Genomic DNA, 16,256 nt, shown 5'->3' with positions numbered 1-16,256 from the left:
ATTTTACTGATACATAGCGTGATATTTTCAAAGAGCTCCTGTATTCATCTTTCTCTTGTTATCATCTTCTCCATCTTTTAAGTGAACATTGACCTTTGAGTCAGGGGAACTCAGCCCAAGGATCACAGAGTTCTAACTACTGTCAGGCTGAAGCAGTAACTAAATGGTGACAAGGTGACATTTCTGTTATCAGGCAAGAATAGCTTCATGACTTGTCAAGTTCTTAGTCAACTATACTCTCCTCTTAAATGCAACAACATTGACATGTCCACACTCTTCTACTTCTTCATATGGTTGGATGTTTTTCTGCTTAGAGGCTTACAGGAGATTTAGTGAGAACAACACCTGGGTTTCAGCTCAGCATTCTTCTGGATTAGCTAACCAGCTGCTGCTGAAGGCTGTGGTTATCTCGCTTCTCTGACAATCTTTGTTCGGTCCTCAAGCTCAAAAGGGATTATAACAGGCCACCTAATCAGAAGCACAACCTGGCTGTGTTTATTCAAGTGAAAATCAGTTAGTGTTTGGAGATGTTCGGTGGCAGCGCAGATTTTTTTTTTAGGCAAAATTTCTTCAGAAATCAGAGATAACATTTATGTCCCACCCTAATAGCCAATCATGGCATCATTTTTTTGCATCAGCCAGCTGTTTCTGTCAGTTTTAGTTGTCGCTTCGCTCTAAAGAGTCTCACTAATGTGTATTTTGCTCGCATTCAGGTGATTTTTCAACATGTGCAAAGTTCTTTGAATAAGCTTCTTATGTTTAATCAAAGAAACAAACAAACAAACAAACAAAAAAACATCCAGTCAAAACAATAAGACCCACCAGATTATAGCAAAAAACCAAATGCTTAAATAGTTGTGATTATTGAATATCTGGGAGCAAACTCCACCCTAGTACATACTTTTGTTATCAGCAGGAAAAATAATGAATGAATGAGTAAATTGAAGTGGAAAAAATATATATTTTGCAGATAATTTCCTGATTATTTCCTTCAGAGCTGAAATTTATTTTTAAAACTGTCTGGCATATTGGTACTTAATTAAAATCCTGCTGCCAATTTATCCAAACTCTACTACAGACTCTTATCTCTATAAATCTCACAGGTTTTGGATAATATGGGCTTTTGCCTGGAGTCACACTGGTTAGTCATCACTGAAATCTTTAAATCATCAGCATTCCTTGCGTGTCCCTCAGCTGGTCACTCTAATCTAACGGTATCATCCAGTGAGGACACTGTGGACGCAGACAACAAAGACCTGCAGTGTGGGGCACAACATCCAGCTCAGCTGATGAATCATACTTAGCGATCCTGTCAATCCTGCAAGTTATTAAGATGCTGCGATTTCTGATGGTAGTGGAATGGACAGCTTGTGGCTACTGGAAACTGGAAGAGACACACAGAGATTGAATAAAAGCTGAAAGAACTTCAGTCATACTCCAGTCTAGACACAGCCCTCTTCAATTTCTGTCCGTTTTTTTAATTTTTTTTAATTAATTGCATGTTTTGGATTTCGTAGCCATAAGATTGATTTAATGTTAATTTTTCTTCTTTGTACTATCATTTGTTCTATCTGGGAAGCCATCCATCTTCGTCCTTTAGTGGGAGACACGCTGTTGGAAGTGATCCCAGTGGGTATACTCACTGAATTTGTAATCACATAACTAACCCAGAGTGACAGACAGACAGCTCTGCATGCTCACTGTCACACCTACAGGCAAATTTGGATTCCCCAATTAACCCAACACACACAAAAAAAAATGTGTTTCCACTGTGAGTATACTGGGGAAAACCGCTGGGAGAGAGGAAGAAGAACCCAGAAAGGACTCAGCAGCAGAGAATCTTAGACCATCACCTTTCTTCAACTAATTAGCAATGGCAGCATCACCGTATTCTGGTACCTCAGGTTTAAAAAAGAAAACGCACTCGGCATTCTCATTATTTGCTAAAATGTGAAATTTCAGATTTTTATTACTAATGCCCCTCTTTTGACTAGCAAAACCTAAACTTCTTGCAGCCCATCCCTGAAAGCATTTAACCCTCGTCACAAAGCCACTCACTTTCATGCATTTCTAGCAGAAAGCAATCTTTTTCCTAATAGATTCCAGTGGGCTTAAACCTTTTGTGAGCCACTTATTCACTCTGGTCTTTGAACTTTATCCGTCTGGTGTATTATTCAGAAATATTGATGCAATAAAAGGTACTCATATTACCAATTGGGTTTAACCATTTTTGATTTAAGCAGGAACAAAAATTAACACAAGGTTAAAAAAAAAAGGTTTGCAACTCAGACACAACACATATTTTGCACATTTTGCAATAAAACGCATACTTACTTATGCAGGAGCACAGTTATTTACATCAAACCCATTTTTAGACACACAAACACATATGGCAGAATAACAAAGGGAGCAGGAGACGCCTTTTTTTCTTTCAAAGAAAATATTGATTATTTGGAACACCAATCAAGCCACTTGAGTGGTTTTTGTATTCCCCCATTTTTAATCTGTTAATACGGAATTGCATTTCTCCTCCAAGAATTCACTGCAGGCTGATTGAAATAAAACAGGGATCCCCTTAAGCCCATTCAACCATATAACTGTTTTCCTCTAGCCTATTTTATCTCAACCCAGGCACCTCTCACAATGCCCAAATTTCCCATCTTCTTATACTTCAAATGTCTTGGTATCATTTGTTTGTAATCTCGTGGTAAACAGCTCATAAAGGACAGAGGATCTGAAAGTGGCCAAGGTAATGCCTGCACTTCGTACAGTCAGTTTTTTTTTTTTTTTCCCCATTTCATTTTTATTCTCTCCGTGCATTCGACTGGTCCTCAGGAGTCCCAGGTTATACTGTTGCAGACCTTAACAAATAATTGGGAAGCTAAAAGCACAGACACCCCCATGAATATCAAATAGTCTTATAAACAAATTTAAATGCCAGACCTCCTCGCTGGTGCTCCGTGGTTATGACATTAACTACACAGTCATTATTCCCTTTCAAAGCCAGTGAGAAATGGCTTGACCTTAATCCCCTCAGACGGCTAAAAACTTACAATTTTTATTGGATTTGTGTCCATTTAAGGTACCATCCTCCTCAATATTAAGTGTTTTGGGATGAAGGCAGCTGGGAACCGTGGTAAAAGCTTTGGAAAGTTTTTTCTCTTTTTTTCATTCTTTCCCTTTTTTAGCTTTTTCCAACAAATCTGAGGAAATAAGTGAGCATGTGTGCTTTTAACTTTAATGTAGTAATTTAATATTTCTTTTTTCTGCAGTGCATTTCTTAGCAGAAAACTCTTGTCTTGATGGATTCGATACAGGGGCCACCATAGTCTAATATTCTGCTTTTTTTAAGTAAAACAGAAGAAAATGTGTTTGCATTTTCACTAGGTTTTTGCATCCCTATTGGCCTCATTAATTGAGCTCCATGCTTGAAGGTTGTGTGACAAGCACGACTCCGTTTAAAATAAGCTGCTACAATTTGTTGTTCTCAAGGATTTTATTCTATGAAATATCATCCTTAGACAAAAAACAGTGTTTCCCAGGAGGCTTGAGTTACGACATGTCCAGATTCTGAAAAGCCTTCTTAACAACTTCTGTAAAGTGAGCTTGTTCAACTCTTGTGTGAGCTAAAACTCTTGCTTTCGTTTCTGGATCTCTTAGTGTCTTGTTTCTCTTGTGGACAGGGAAAAGTATTGATTAAATTATAAGAAAAGACTTTGAACATACATGCTTGGCCTTAGGGAGTTATGTTCCGTCTATGTTGTGGTTTCTCTCGGACTTTTGTTGTCACGATTCTTGTAATGACCCAGAAATTCAACTACTGGCGAGTGTCATCTAATTGAACAGGGGCAGAGTTCAGCATAAAATTGTGTCCTCTGGGACAAAAAGTGGAAATTTGTAAGATGTTATCTTTTGCTGTTTCTAAGTGTGTGGATGCTGCAAAAGCACTCATTCTGAGACTCTCTTGGTCTTTTACACGTTTGCCTGGCTGTGCTATTTTTACATCAGGCACTGATAAAGATGCTTATCTTTACTTCCACCTATAAATTCAGTGATTTTTTTTTTTCAGGGGATTTAATTGAGTTTAATTTCACCTATTTAAAGTCAATTTTACTTTACATTACCTTAGGATGTTTTTCACTTTTCCATTCTCGTGTTACCATTTTTTATTTGATATGTTTGTCCTGTATTTGTTCAACAAACAACAGTACTGCAATCAATGAATGCAAATTGTTCGACACTAAATTGTTTAATTGCTTTGGATGAGGTTTAATTCAAACCTCATCTAAAATAAGTTAAGTGGCCATTGTGTTAGGATTAGCATAATAATATTTCACCAAAATCTAAATAATAATTCATAATTACTGTCAAAGTTGCCCCGATGCACAGCCCAGATGATGTAATTCTGTGTGATTGTGTTATTAAGCAGCACTTTGAAGTAAACAAACCCCAAGAGACACTCTGGACTGTGACGATAACACAGTGAATTGTGACAGTTGTGTCAAACCAAGAGCCGTCCATTTTTACAGCTATTATCCCTTTCTTCTCTCTCCGTGGATATTGTAACATAAATAGGAAATTTTTCTTAGCAGACATGGATCATCTGTAAGGAAATTAAGCCCAGAAGCCCCTCAACACAATGATGTCATGTGCAAGCGGCTGATGTAACCCAAGTTGAGGGGCTGTCAGCAGTCGCGGATGTACTTGTGCTGCGGGCAGACAGAATAAGGACTGAAGCAGCCAGACACAGGTTGAAGAGCTCGAAAAAGCATACTGTATAAGGAAAAGTGTAAGCCATTGAATGACAGGAAGATGAATAATAATAGAAAAGAAGAGAGGAGGAGAGGAGGAGAGACGGAAAGACGACCGGGTTGGAGGGCGCGCCAGACGGGAGCTACTCAGCCGAGCTGCCCCTCACAGCATGGGGCCCAGACCTATTTCCATCTCATCAACCCCCTCCATCTCAGTGGCCTTCTCTGTATTCGCTGTCATAAGATGCCATGTCCAGAGCTGAATCAGAGGATGACTGATATTACCCCATGCCTGAAACCATCCATTCAACACTTGGTTGGTTGCAACCTCTTCTTGTCTTTGTTCTGTCGATATTTCCTTTTTCTATTTATGTTCTTTTTTTCTGCTTCAGCTCACTATCTCTGGGTGGTGCTAGCTATCTCCGATGCCTGTTGGGTGCTGTAATGATTTTTCTTGTTGAGCTCCTGCTTCACTCTTTCTGTCACCTATCTTCCCTACAAGGCAGAACCTGTAAGGGTGACAGTAGAAGTCAGACCAAACCTTTGTGAACAGAAATCACAATTTATGTTCCTGTATCTACGTAAAGACATTAAAAATATCCTGGATGACAATATAAAACAAATCTATGTGTTCTTTTTTAAAACTAAATCACCTTGCAGAACTTAATATCACTTGAAGCTTCAAAGGTAGTTGAAAAGTTGGTTCTTTTCAACTAACTTTTGACCATTCAGACACTAAATAAAGCACAAAATAGTTCAAGATCAGTTAGATGAGATTTGATCTAAACACTTCCTCTCGCTCAGTGGTTTGAGAAGATGGATCTGCCATTACAGTCTCAAGTTTTTTGCAGCCTCTAACAGATTTTTTCTTCCGGGATGACCCTGTGTTTCGTTTCACCTGTTCCGTGTTGGAAGGGGAACGTGGTTAGTTACTACAGAGCACTCCCACCACCATGTTTTACAGGAGCACGATGTTTTCTTGACAATGTGCAGTGTTTTCTGCCACATTGTTTTGAACCCATAGGCTATAAATGTTTAACAATTGCCTCCTCTTACAACAGCATATTGTTACGACCAGTCTAGGGGGGCCAGGTCGCAACATGAAGGATCCATCCTCCTCCGATCTCAACATCCGACACACACAAAATTGAACAGTTGATAATGATTTATTTTTTAAAAAGATATATCTTTTTTTATCAAGATGTTACAACTGGAGTACTTGGCTTCAGAGTGAGCTATCGCCGAAAACATCAAACAAAAAGAACCTATCTAAATAGTAACAGAAGCTTACCTAATCAAAAGTAAATAAACCAAAGTACAAAAAACTTACCTTCCTAACCTAAGAAAAACATGAGAAAACTAAGGAAACATAAACGGCAACTCACTCCTACACTCCAGAACTCTAACACAGATAAACAAAGGAAAAGGGTGTGGCCGGTGGAGATGAGTCGAGGATGGAACACAGGAAGTCCGCGTCAGCATCTTTTATGTCCGTCCCCTCCGAAAAGCAGCCAATGGGACATCTCCGTCGTCTTCTTGGAATCAATCAATCAGGGACGGGCACCTGCCGACTCATCATTTATAATCAACTGTACGCCGTCAGTCGTAACAATCTTCCATATGTTTGCTGTGTCCCTGCATACCATAACCCAGATTGTAAACTCATTGACAGATTCTTTCACCTAAGTTATATATCACAACATATTTAGGTGGATGGCGATGGCTAGGGAGGTTTGCAGTTTATCAGTATTTCTGTGCGTTATTCTATTGGTCTGTCTTATAAAATCCCAAAGAAATAAATAAAAACTGTTGGTCGTAAAAAAAATTTTATGTGAAAATGCTGAAGGGATAATAATAGTTTTGCAAGGCACTACATATTACCTTCTCTCTCGTTCTTGTCTCTTTTTTTTCCACTGACTTGAAAAATCAGATTGTATATAAATCTCCCAACTCCTGTGATTTCTTCTAACTGCTGTAGTCCTCGTCTTTGGGGTTTATTTCTGCAACTTTGATCATCCAAACATGCATAAATTACTGTATTACTCACTGACCAGCACTGGCTATGGCTGGCAGCCCAGATGCTATTCCAGTCAGCAAGTCTTGCCTCTTCCAAGTCATTTTTGAGACTACGCCTAGTCATTTCCATCTGACTCATACAGCGTTCTGCCCCTGCTTGACCACTGTTGTTCATGAAATAATGTTATTCAGATTTTTGGGGAGAAATTTTTCTGTTTTTGTAGCGCCGTGAGATCCTTGTCCACTGTCCTTTTTTAATCGGTCTACTGAGTTGTGTTTACTTTCAAGGTGAGAGAGGTTCAAGACCAAACTTTTGATTATTTCTTTTTAGAAATTGAGTGTTTTGTTGCTTCGCTACTGACCTCATGTTATTGCAGATTTTTTTTTTTTGAACCTTAATAATAATTTAATAATTTGGCTGGTAATGCAAAAGTCTAAAACATAGTTGTATGGGAGGCTGAGTCACTGAATTTGTTTATGACTTGCACAAGGTTTTTTGTTTGAAATTGAAAAAAAAACATGTTTTTACTTTTTTACTAAACTGTTGAAAATATTGTCACATGTTCATGTTCAGTACAGATGCACCAATCAGAATTTGAAAGGATGCCAACATTTTCCAAGCATCTCTCATGAGAGGAGGATGAAGGCTCCACATGACTAAACAGAACATTTTTGTTAAAGTCCATTAACCCAGACAGTTATCTATACGGTTCAAGTCTCTTTCTCTTTCACAGCCTGTATTAATCTTTAACATGTCTTGCCATAAAAAGTACAGATTCCTGTTAAATAACTTTTGGTCTTAAAAGCTAAACTGATATCAAAACCAGTTAACTGAGTTTATTGGACTGAAGAGTGTTGCTCTCAGCGTGATCTGGTAGCTCTCAAGTATTGTGTCTTCATAGTTTTTGAAAAAAGAGTTTTAAGATCATGGCCTGCCACTTCTGGTCATCAGCCGACTTCTTGGTGCTTAAGTATTTAATGCTGCAAGTTGGACATTATGTCAAGGCTGGAAGGCACTTTGGTATTTTCAATGTGGTCACCTTCTAATGTGCTGGCATTTTGTGAATAAACCTGGGTATAAGTCCATCTCATGTGATATCCAGACACACATTTGTAGCAAAGAAACACCCAGTGAGTCACATGCATAAACCATGGCATACATACATGTATGTAGGTCTGTTGCGGACAGAGGAGCTTACTTCCCTGCGGTCTCAGGTGGGGCAGCTGTGTTCTGATGTATTAATCATCCTGGTCCCCAGCTTGCTAATTAATGACCCATCTGTCCCCACTCACTGAGGCTCCACTTCAGGCTCCCTGAGACAGCCCAGCACTCTCTCTCATGATCTAAGCTCAGCGCTGCTTCTGAAGGAACAAATGTCAACAGCCAGCCTAAACGCCTCCGTCTCATCTGCATTCAACTTTCTCTGGGGCGTCTCTCCTCGGTTGCTTTGCTTTAAGCTTGCAGATGTTGTGCGATCGGGCTTGTCTGTGTGTGTGTTTATGTGTGCACTTATGTAGGTGTATGTGTGTGTGTTGTAGGCTTATCAGGTGAGCCCGGGCAGAGTGTCAGATGCAGTAATGGAGGCTTCAAAGACAAGCGCTGCGGTGAGTTCCCCGGCTGCCTTTTTACCAGAACCCTGAAACCCCTGTGCCCATCCACACACCCTCCCCCCTTCCTCCGCTGTTCCCACAGAGCAACAATAAGGCACACAGGTAGACACTTGGCCGGATAAGGAAAGGATGCAGAAAGGAAGATAAGGAATCGCATAGGTAATTAAGTGGCCACAAAGTCAAACAGACAGAGTATATCAGGCTGACTGACAGGTTGAGGAGATACTGAAAACCACTAAGGATTCCTGATTGAGGGGGGAAGCAGACAGAGCTGCATTCAGGCAAACAACCTACAGACCAGGTGTTCGTCCAGATCCACTCCCCCTCTTCACTTGCATGAGTGGAGACACTTCAAACGCCCGCCGCTTGTCTGCTGCTTTGTTCCACTGTTTTCTTTGCAGCTGCAAATGTTTTTGATGCCACCACCATTGATTTGCTTCGTTTTGAATGGCAGCTCCTTTTTGTGCCTTCTCATTTCCTTATCTCCATTTTTGTATCTTTTGTACTGTCACGAGTGAGTTTATTTTTCTGTGAGATCGTCTTTTGTTTTGCATTGGTTAAACAGCCAGGGTCAATGGGCTGTAATTGAGTGTTTGATCATTAAAATTATTAGCGAAGGCTGATTATTTTCAGAGATCACAGTGTTCTTTCCGTGTCTTTGATGTAACATGAAATAAGGTTAGACAGTTAAATCACAAATGGACGTTTGTTGGCTCTTGTATCATCTCTTGTTTTGGATGCTGCATTTATTTGCACTAATAGGGATTTATTGTGGGAATATGTAGAATGAACCTGACAAGATAAAATAAATCAGAAGAAAATTATGTGTTTCCATTTAAGCAAACATTCAGAGACTTTTATTTTATAATTATCACTGAATTCCTCACATGTAACATTCATTCTCCACACATTCATGTCAGAAGGAAAATTTCACAAATTTTTTTATTGTACAATATTAAGTCTCCCCTGATAGATGATTTTCTTTCATTACATTAAACAGGTTTGAAGTAATCTCTTCCATTTTCTACAGCTACTTACCGAAGAACAAACTCTAAGTGTGAAAATATATTTGTTCGATGATCAAATAGAAAGTTTATACAATCCAAGGCAAAGTTGTTAATTGGTAGAGTTTTATTTACTTTACTCTAATATAAGAAACATCATAGCAATGCATGTTTTACCTATGTAGTGTTGTGTTGCACTTTATTATAACATCCCACCCAGAAGATACCTGGAAGTATAAAAAAGGCTTTTACTTTTATTGCCATAAACTCTCTGTGTTCGAGCTGCACTAAAGATAATTATCTTTATAATCATTGCATGTAAAAAAAATGTCTTTGTTCAACATGTATAAATATTCAAATGCTCTAATGTGGATATTATATACCATTCACCAATCAGGCACAGCATTTGATCACTGACAGATGATGTGATTTATACTAATTATCTCTTCATTGTTGAACCTGATAGTAGGTGGGATGTATTAGGCAATAAATGAACTCTGACCTCAAAGATGACTTGTTGAAAGCTGGAATAAATGGCTACATATCTGAGAAAGTTCAACAATGGAAATTTTGAGGTGGTTACACCAGTGGGTAAGATTGTCTCCCAAGGTTGAAGGTGTTTCCCATATTGTAAGTAAAATCATCTCCCAGTGGAACTAGTACTTCTTTTTTATAAACATTAAGGAATTATGGACTTGAAACAAGCTTCTGTTACTTTTAAGCTAGCTTTGACATATTTCAAGTATATTAAGATATTTACATTAGAAACCAGACCGAAAATACTTGGTAATAATTTGTGTTTTTGCAGTGTAGGGTCAGATACTCATTCTACAGGCGAATGTGCCTCAAACAGGAAGGTGGCAGAATACACAGTAAACAGCTGCTTATAGGGCTGCAAAGCAGCAGATCAGTCAGATTGCCCATGCCGACCTCTGGCCACAGCCAAGAGCAAACACAGTTGGCATTATAACTGCAGTATAAAAGGAGGGGCTCTTTTTGGGAGCCGGTGAGCTGGCTGAGCCAGTGTTCTGCTTTGAACAATGTTCTGCTGAGAAACCCTGGGTGAACTGTATTTGCTGATGGCTGTAATCTCTTTCAGCAGGATAATGCACTGTGCCACCAACAGAAATGGTTCAGCAGTGATTTGTTGTGTTGACTTGGCCTCCAAATGATCAGATCTTAATTAAATTGAGCATCTGTGCTGGTTTAAGAAGTCTGATCTATAGAGGCCCACCTCACAACTTGCTGTACTTCAACGATCTGCTGCTAAAATCTTGGTGCCAGATACCACAGCAAGCCTTCTGGGTCTAGTAACGTCTGTACCCCGTGGGTCAGGGCTGCTTTGGCAGCGAAAAGTGTGACCAACACACTAATTGGCAGCATTAGGTCAAAATGTTGCGCCTGTTTAGTGTTTATGTCTTAGAAAACTCAGCAACTCAGATATGTTACCATCTTATTACCTGCTAAATGAAAAGACACATTATCCATCATCACATTACACACAAATTTTAAAATGTGATCACATAGAATTGCCAGAAAATCTGGCATTCAGACAGACATCGTTAGTGATCTCTTCCTCTCTCTCATTCCCGTTTTCTTCCTTTTGTTCCCCTCCTTGTCCCTTCAAACAGCAAACTCTGGAGAACAACCTGACCAACCTGGTGAAGAGGAACAGTGAACTGGAGAACCAAATGGCCAAGCTCATTCAGATCTGCCAGCAGGTTGAGGTATGCCATATGTGTTCATGTTGTTAACGTCAGTAAGATTAGACTGCTCATCTTTCCCCGCGCTCTAATAGAAAACCTTGATTCCAAGATCCCAGCCTTTAAGCGCTCATGTAATCTTAATTGTAATTTTTTTTTTTTTTTGCCAGCAAACGTAAACCCCCCAATCAGCTGGCTGACCAAATCTGTCTATCTTACCATATTACTGAGGCTTACCCTAGATTTTAGTTAAAGCTCCTCTTAATATCCCTCTCTCCTCCTCCTGTGTTATGACCCCCACTGTGATCATATTAAAGTAAGAACTCATTTTTTTTAGCTGCTTTGGTTCTTTTTAGTGTCTAATCTGAGATTTAGTGTTTTTGTGGGGATTTTTATTTTTTAAAAGTATTTTTTTATTACAGTTATAAAGTCCTTAAAAATACTAAAACTATTGACAAGAAATTAAATTCATCTCTCCTCTGGCAATCATGTAATTTTTGACATGTACCTCCTACAACTATAATATAGGACAAGTAAACAAAGTGTTTACAGGCCATAGAAGCTAAACTCAGACTGGATTATACATTAAATGAAGGAACAGCCACTTTAGATACTTTCCATTATAAAATATCTACAAGGGTTGTTCAGGTAACCTTACGGTTTGACTCTATTTGTCGACTAGCATAATCAGCCACTGCTACTTAAATAAATACTTTAAGCTGGACCCAAATTATGACCTCTAGCTTTCAACAAATGTGTATTGCAGTTTGCTGTAGCTAATTATTCACAGGAACTAGCTGATGTTGCTTGATTCTTATTTATTGAGCTCCATCATGAGACTAGATGGGTCTGGAAGTCACCAAGTTGGCAACAATGGATGGGAAAGACAAGATGGTTGCCTGCAATGTTTTACTGGTAAAGATTATTGTCTCCAGAAACCCATGAAGCCCCACTCCGACTCCAGTTTTCAGTAAATCTCACCATGGAAGAGCTCATTTTTAAGATGAAGCGGCGTTTTAACACTCTGCAGTTTAATTTGCTCTGGAACCACCCACACAAGCAAATCACGGTCCCCTGTGAAGTTAAATAAGATTACATGTCAAATGACATACATCTCTGCAACTTGTCACAAACTTATTCAGCAATGTGTCACATCTTACTCTGATGCAGGCTTGTGACAAGCTCAGAGGACTATTTCACAGCCGGTTGTCCTCATCTATACCTGGAGCTGTCTGCCGGTTTTTGTCATTTAAGCTCAAGCTGTGATTTAACAACTACATTCAGAGAATGCTAATATTCACCCGCCGCTTGTTCGCGCTTCTCTATACGGTAGTTAAGAGTCACACACATGTGAGCACATTTTTTCCATCTGCACACTCACTTTTGATAAATGCCTGCATTTCTCTGGGAGCTTTGACATTAATGGCTGGTGAGGACAAATGCATTTTGGTGGTGCCATCGTTCTCCACGTAGTATGTTTCTTATTAGCGGGGCATGACTCCACTTTCTCTGAGTCACTCCAAGGTCTCTGAGCACCAACTCACGCAACCCAATCAAAAATTAAATGATCGCTGTGTGATTTATTGAGTACAGACAAAATGTTCATCAACAGCGAGAAAACGAGCGCCTTCTCGCTCGGGTTTGCATTCAAGGATCCTGCTAAAAAATGTATACTAACTGTTCAAAACCATATGATGGTTGAAAAAAGATCAATTTAAGGAGAACATTAAAAGAAAAACCTTAAAGCTGCTGTTTGATGTGATCTTAGTGGCAAGAGGTCAAGGTATTAATTATTTACTAGGCAAAACCACATTAAAGCACAAAGGTTGTTAAAGTGTAATGGGAAGGGAAGAGATAGGGGAAGTGAGGACTAATGAGGTGAAGAAAAGGGGGAATCCAAATATAGGAGAAAAGCTGCGAGGAAAAACAGGACGGTAAAAGAGAAACAAAAAACAAGGGTCAGCATGGCAAACAGAGAAGAGGGTAAAAAGGGCATACTCTGAATGTTAGCGTGACTAGCAATGATTACCAGAACAGACAGAGGCACTGTGCAGAGGAAAATGCTCAGTAATAATGCAGTGCAACACAAAAAGGGAATAAGGAAATGGGAGTTTTAGCGGAGTGAGACAACTGGGTGCAAAATAAGAAATCTTTGAAGGGCTTTGAGCGTGACCTGGATTTCTCTGCTCTCTGTTTGCAGGCGTACTGTATTGGCAGCAAAGACATGATCAAACATAGTGCGAGTTCTCTTCTAGTGTGTCAGCACACACAGCAGCGAGGGCTTCTCATTGGGGAATTAGCTGTTCTTAAGTCGTAGAAAGGATGTGCTGACTTGACTGTGAGTAGGCTGCCTGTGTCCTCGGGGACGTCTAGCTTTAACGCAATATTTGCTGTTTCTCTTCCGGCTTAATGGCATTCTGAGTTGAGTTCAGGTTTTCTTTCAAATGGATGGTGGTTTTGTTTAAAATAATACAGAATTTATTCAGTGTTTGAATTATTTTGACCTTTTTCAGATTTAGTTCATGCATATTGATGGGGGGCATTTGTTTTTAGTCTCTAACTGGCTTAACTGGATCAGCCTGTGTTTAGCTCCACCCATCTCCCAAACGTTCTTAGCACTTCCTTGGTGTTTATCAAAGAAAAGCTTTCCCGCAGCCTGATGCTGCCACCTCTGTGCTTATTGGGGGATGGATTAAAACATGATGCAAATAAAGCTTTGAGGCCTCCTGCAGAATTAAAATATTTGTACTAACATTAATACAAGTGATCTGCAGACTAATGACATCCAAAGTCTGAATAATGGGTGTTGCATGCAATTGTACACCACAATTTTCATGTATTTATTGCTACAAAAAATAGGAAAAAATCTCAAAACATTTTCTTTCCACTTTATAATTATGCACTACTTGGTGTTGGTGTTTTATATAAACTCCTAGTATGATTGTTTGGCTAAGCTCTGTACTGGTCAAAAGGAGATCCTCAATTAAGTCAGGCTTAAAAAACTAGAAAAACCCTCATAATTTATATTATAGGACTTTCTTTAAAATTTTTGAAGTTGATTTCTTGATTTTTAAATATAACAACCAGGGTTAACTGGTTTTGATATTGAATAACTAAATAAAATCTATGACATTTTCTGACCAACAATGAGCTCAGTCTTTCTACTGAACAAGTTTCTATCATATTATTGTTGAATTCTCAATGAGTCTTCACTCTTACACAATACTCAATGGCTATTCCTCCAAGATGTTAAAACTTGGTGGTGATTTACATTTTAGCATCCTTCACGTACAATTTATCTTCTAAACCCACAGTTTACGCTCTTAGAAGAGGCCAAAGCTTTAAGAAGTGGAAACTTTTTAATAATGTGTTAATTACTTGGAAGCTTCACTCAGACACAGCTATTGTGGAGTAAGCTTTTTATCTAGAAAGCAGAAAAAGGCAGCAGCCAGTGTTTCCAGCCCTAAGTTTTCCAGTTAAAGTTTCATGTGAGCCTTTAGAGCTGATGGAGGGGGAAAAAAGCGAAAGAAACACATCAGGCAGAAGCTTACTGGGTTTAAACGCTCAGACTTGTATGTCGACCGATTAAGCAGCGAGCTGCAAGTCATTAGTCGAGGCCTGTCTGGGTGTGTGTACACTGAAAGTGATCCCACTGTGTGCAGAATATGAATCAGCGGTGAAAGATGGCTGCAGTGCTGCCTGATATTTTGTTTCAGGTCTCAGATACCGTCTGTAACCTTTCCATGGGAGCATTGGGGAGATCTGCCTGCCAGCAATATGTGTCATTAGCAGCTCCACTTTTAGCAGAGTGTAACAATGCAATTGCAATAGGAAAATGTCACATAATAAGACATTCCTGTTTTTAAAAGTGACTGGTTTTAGTAGATAGTCAAATTGTGTTTGTCCATAGTTTACACACTTTACAATGTGTAAATTGTAAAGTTTTATCAATTTACACATTTCTGTATCACAATATATGAGTTTTGTAATACAGCATCTTGCAAACGTATTCATGCAGCTTGAACATTTCTCCTTTTTGACATTTTTACACTTCAAATTTCAGAGTATTTTACTGGCATTTTGTTGGAACAGACCAGCAGCCAAATAAATTACTTTGTTATACAGAAGTCACTTCTAGATTTGTTATACTATTAGTCAACAACCTGCATTGTGAAAACCAAAGAACACAGGAAACATGTGAGAGATAAAGCAGTCAGGCGTATAAAGAAGTGATGGTTATAAAATAATATCTGAACCGTTGAACAGTTCAGAGTTATCCATCATCTGAAAATTGAGAGAGTAGGCAATAACTAGAGATTTAACAAGACTTGGCTATCCATCTGAATCGATAGTTTGGGAAAGAAGAGCATTAATCTGAGAAAATTACAAGAAGTATATTGCACATTTATTCTAAGTGTGCAATCAACGTGGAAGAAAAAGATTTCCTGCTGAAACTACAGTGGAAGGCCGTTCTACAAAGTTAGGATTTTGAGGGTTTGTATCCAATTGCTAACTTGTCAAAATTAAATATCTAAAATTAAATTGAAAACAATGAGCCATCGTCCTCACACCTCATAACTTTGCACTACTCTGTGTTAGTTTGTCACAGAGAAATCCTATAAATACATATTCAAGATGTTGGTTGTAAGGTCACAAACGTCAAAATGGCTTAAGGGGTTTGAGTGCTTTTGCAAGGCATTGAATGTGCAATGGTTGAACTAAAGAGAGTATAATTGCAGCTGAACTGAATGTCATGAGAATGATACTCTTCTCGACTTTAAAAATGCCAACTTGCTTATGGCAGCAGAAAGAAACCTGATCAACAAACTTATGGCAGTTTAACATCCGCAAGGACTTAATGCATTGTAGATGTAAGATGTGGGATATAATCTGTGATATGTTTATGGTGATAAAAAGATGAAAAATAAAGTTAATTTTAAAATATAATATTAATGTGGGGCTGCACAGTGGCGCAGTTGGTAGAGCTGTTGCCTTGCAGCAAGAAGGTTCTGGGTTCGATTCCCGGCCCCGGTCTTTCTGCATGGAGTTTGCATGTTCTCCCTGTGCATGCGTGGGTTTTCTCCGGGTACTCCGGTTTCCTCCCACAGTCCAAAAACATGACTGTCAGGCTAAATTGCCTCTAGGTGTGAGTGTGTGTGTGCATGGTTGTG

The 16,256-nt window shown here is 39.0% G+C and overlaps 1 protein-coding gene across 6 annotated transcripts in view; it reads left to right on the top strand.

Annotated features, from left to right (window-relative positions):
* The window catches only part of mid2 (midline 2), a 153,916-nt gene that overhangs the window by 100,086 nt on the left and 37,574 nt on the right, over positions 1–16,256 (top strand). For 5 of the 6 annotated variants that reach the window (XM_008420371.2, XM_008420372.2, XM_008420369.2 and 2 more), the window contains 2 exons: positions 8,307–8,372; positions 11,014–11,109. In XM_008420371.2, the coding sequence (XP_008418593.1) occupies positions 8,307–8,372; positions 11,014–11,109 (162 nt within the window). The remainder of the gene's footprint in view (positions 1–8,306; positions 8,373–11,013; positions 11,110–16,256) is intronic. The other variant, XM_008420374.2, reaches the window with a different exon arrangement.

Source organism: Poecilia reticulata, linkage group LG10, assembly GCF_000633615.1.
Source record: "Poecilia reticulata strain Guanapo linkage group LG10, Guppy_female_1.0+MT, whole genome shotgun sequence".
NCBI classification, from domain to species: Eukaryota; Metazoa; Chordata; class Actinopteri; order Cyprinodontiformes; family Poeciliidae; genus Poecilia; species Poecilia reticulata.
The sequence above is the reverse complement of the archived record's forward strand: the minus strand, read 5'-3'. Positions and strand labels throughout refer to the sequence as shown.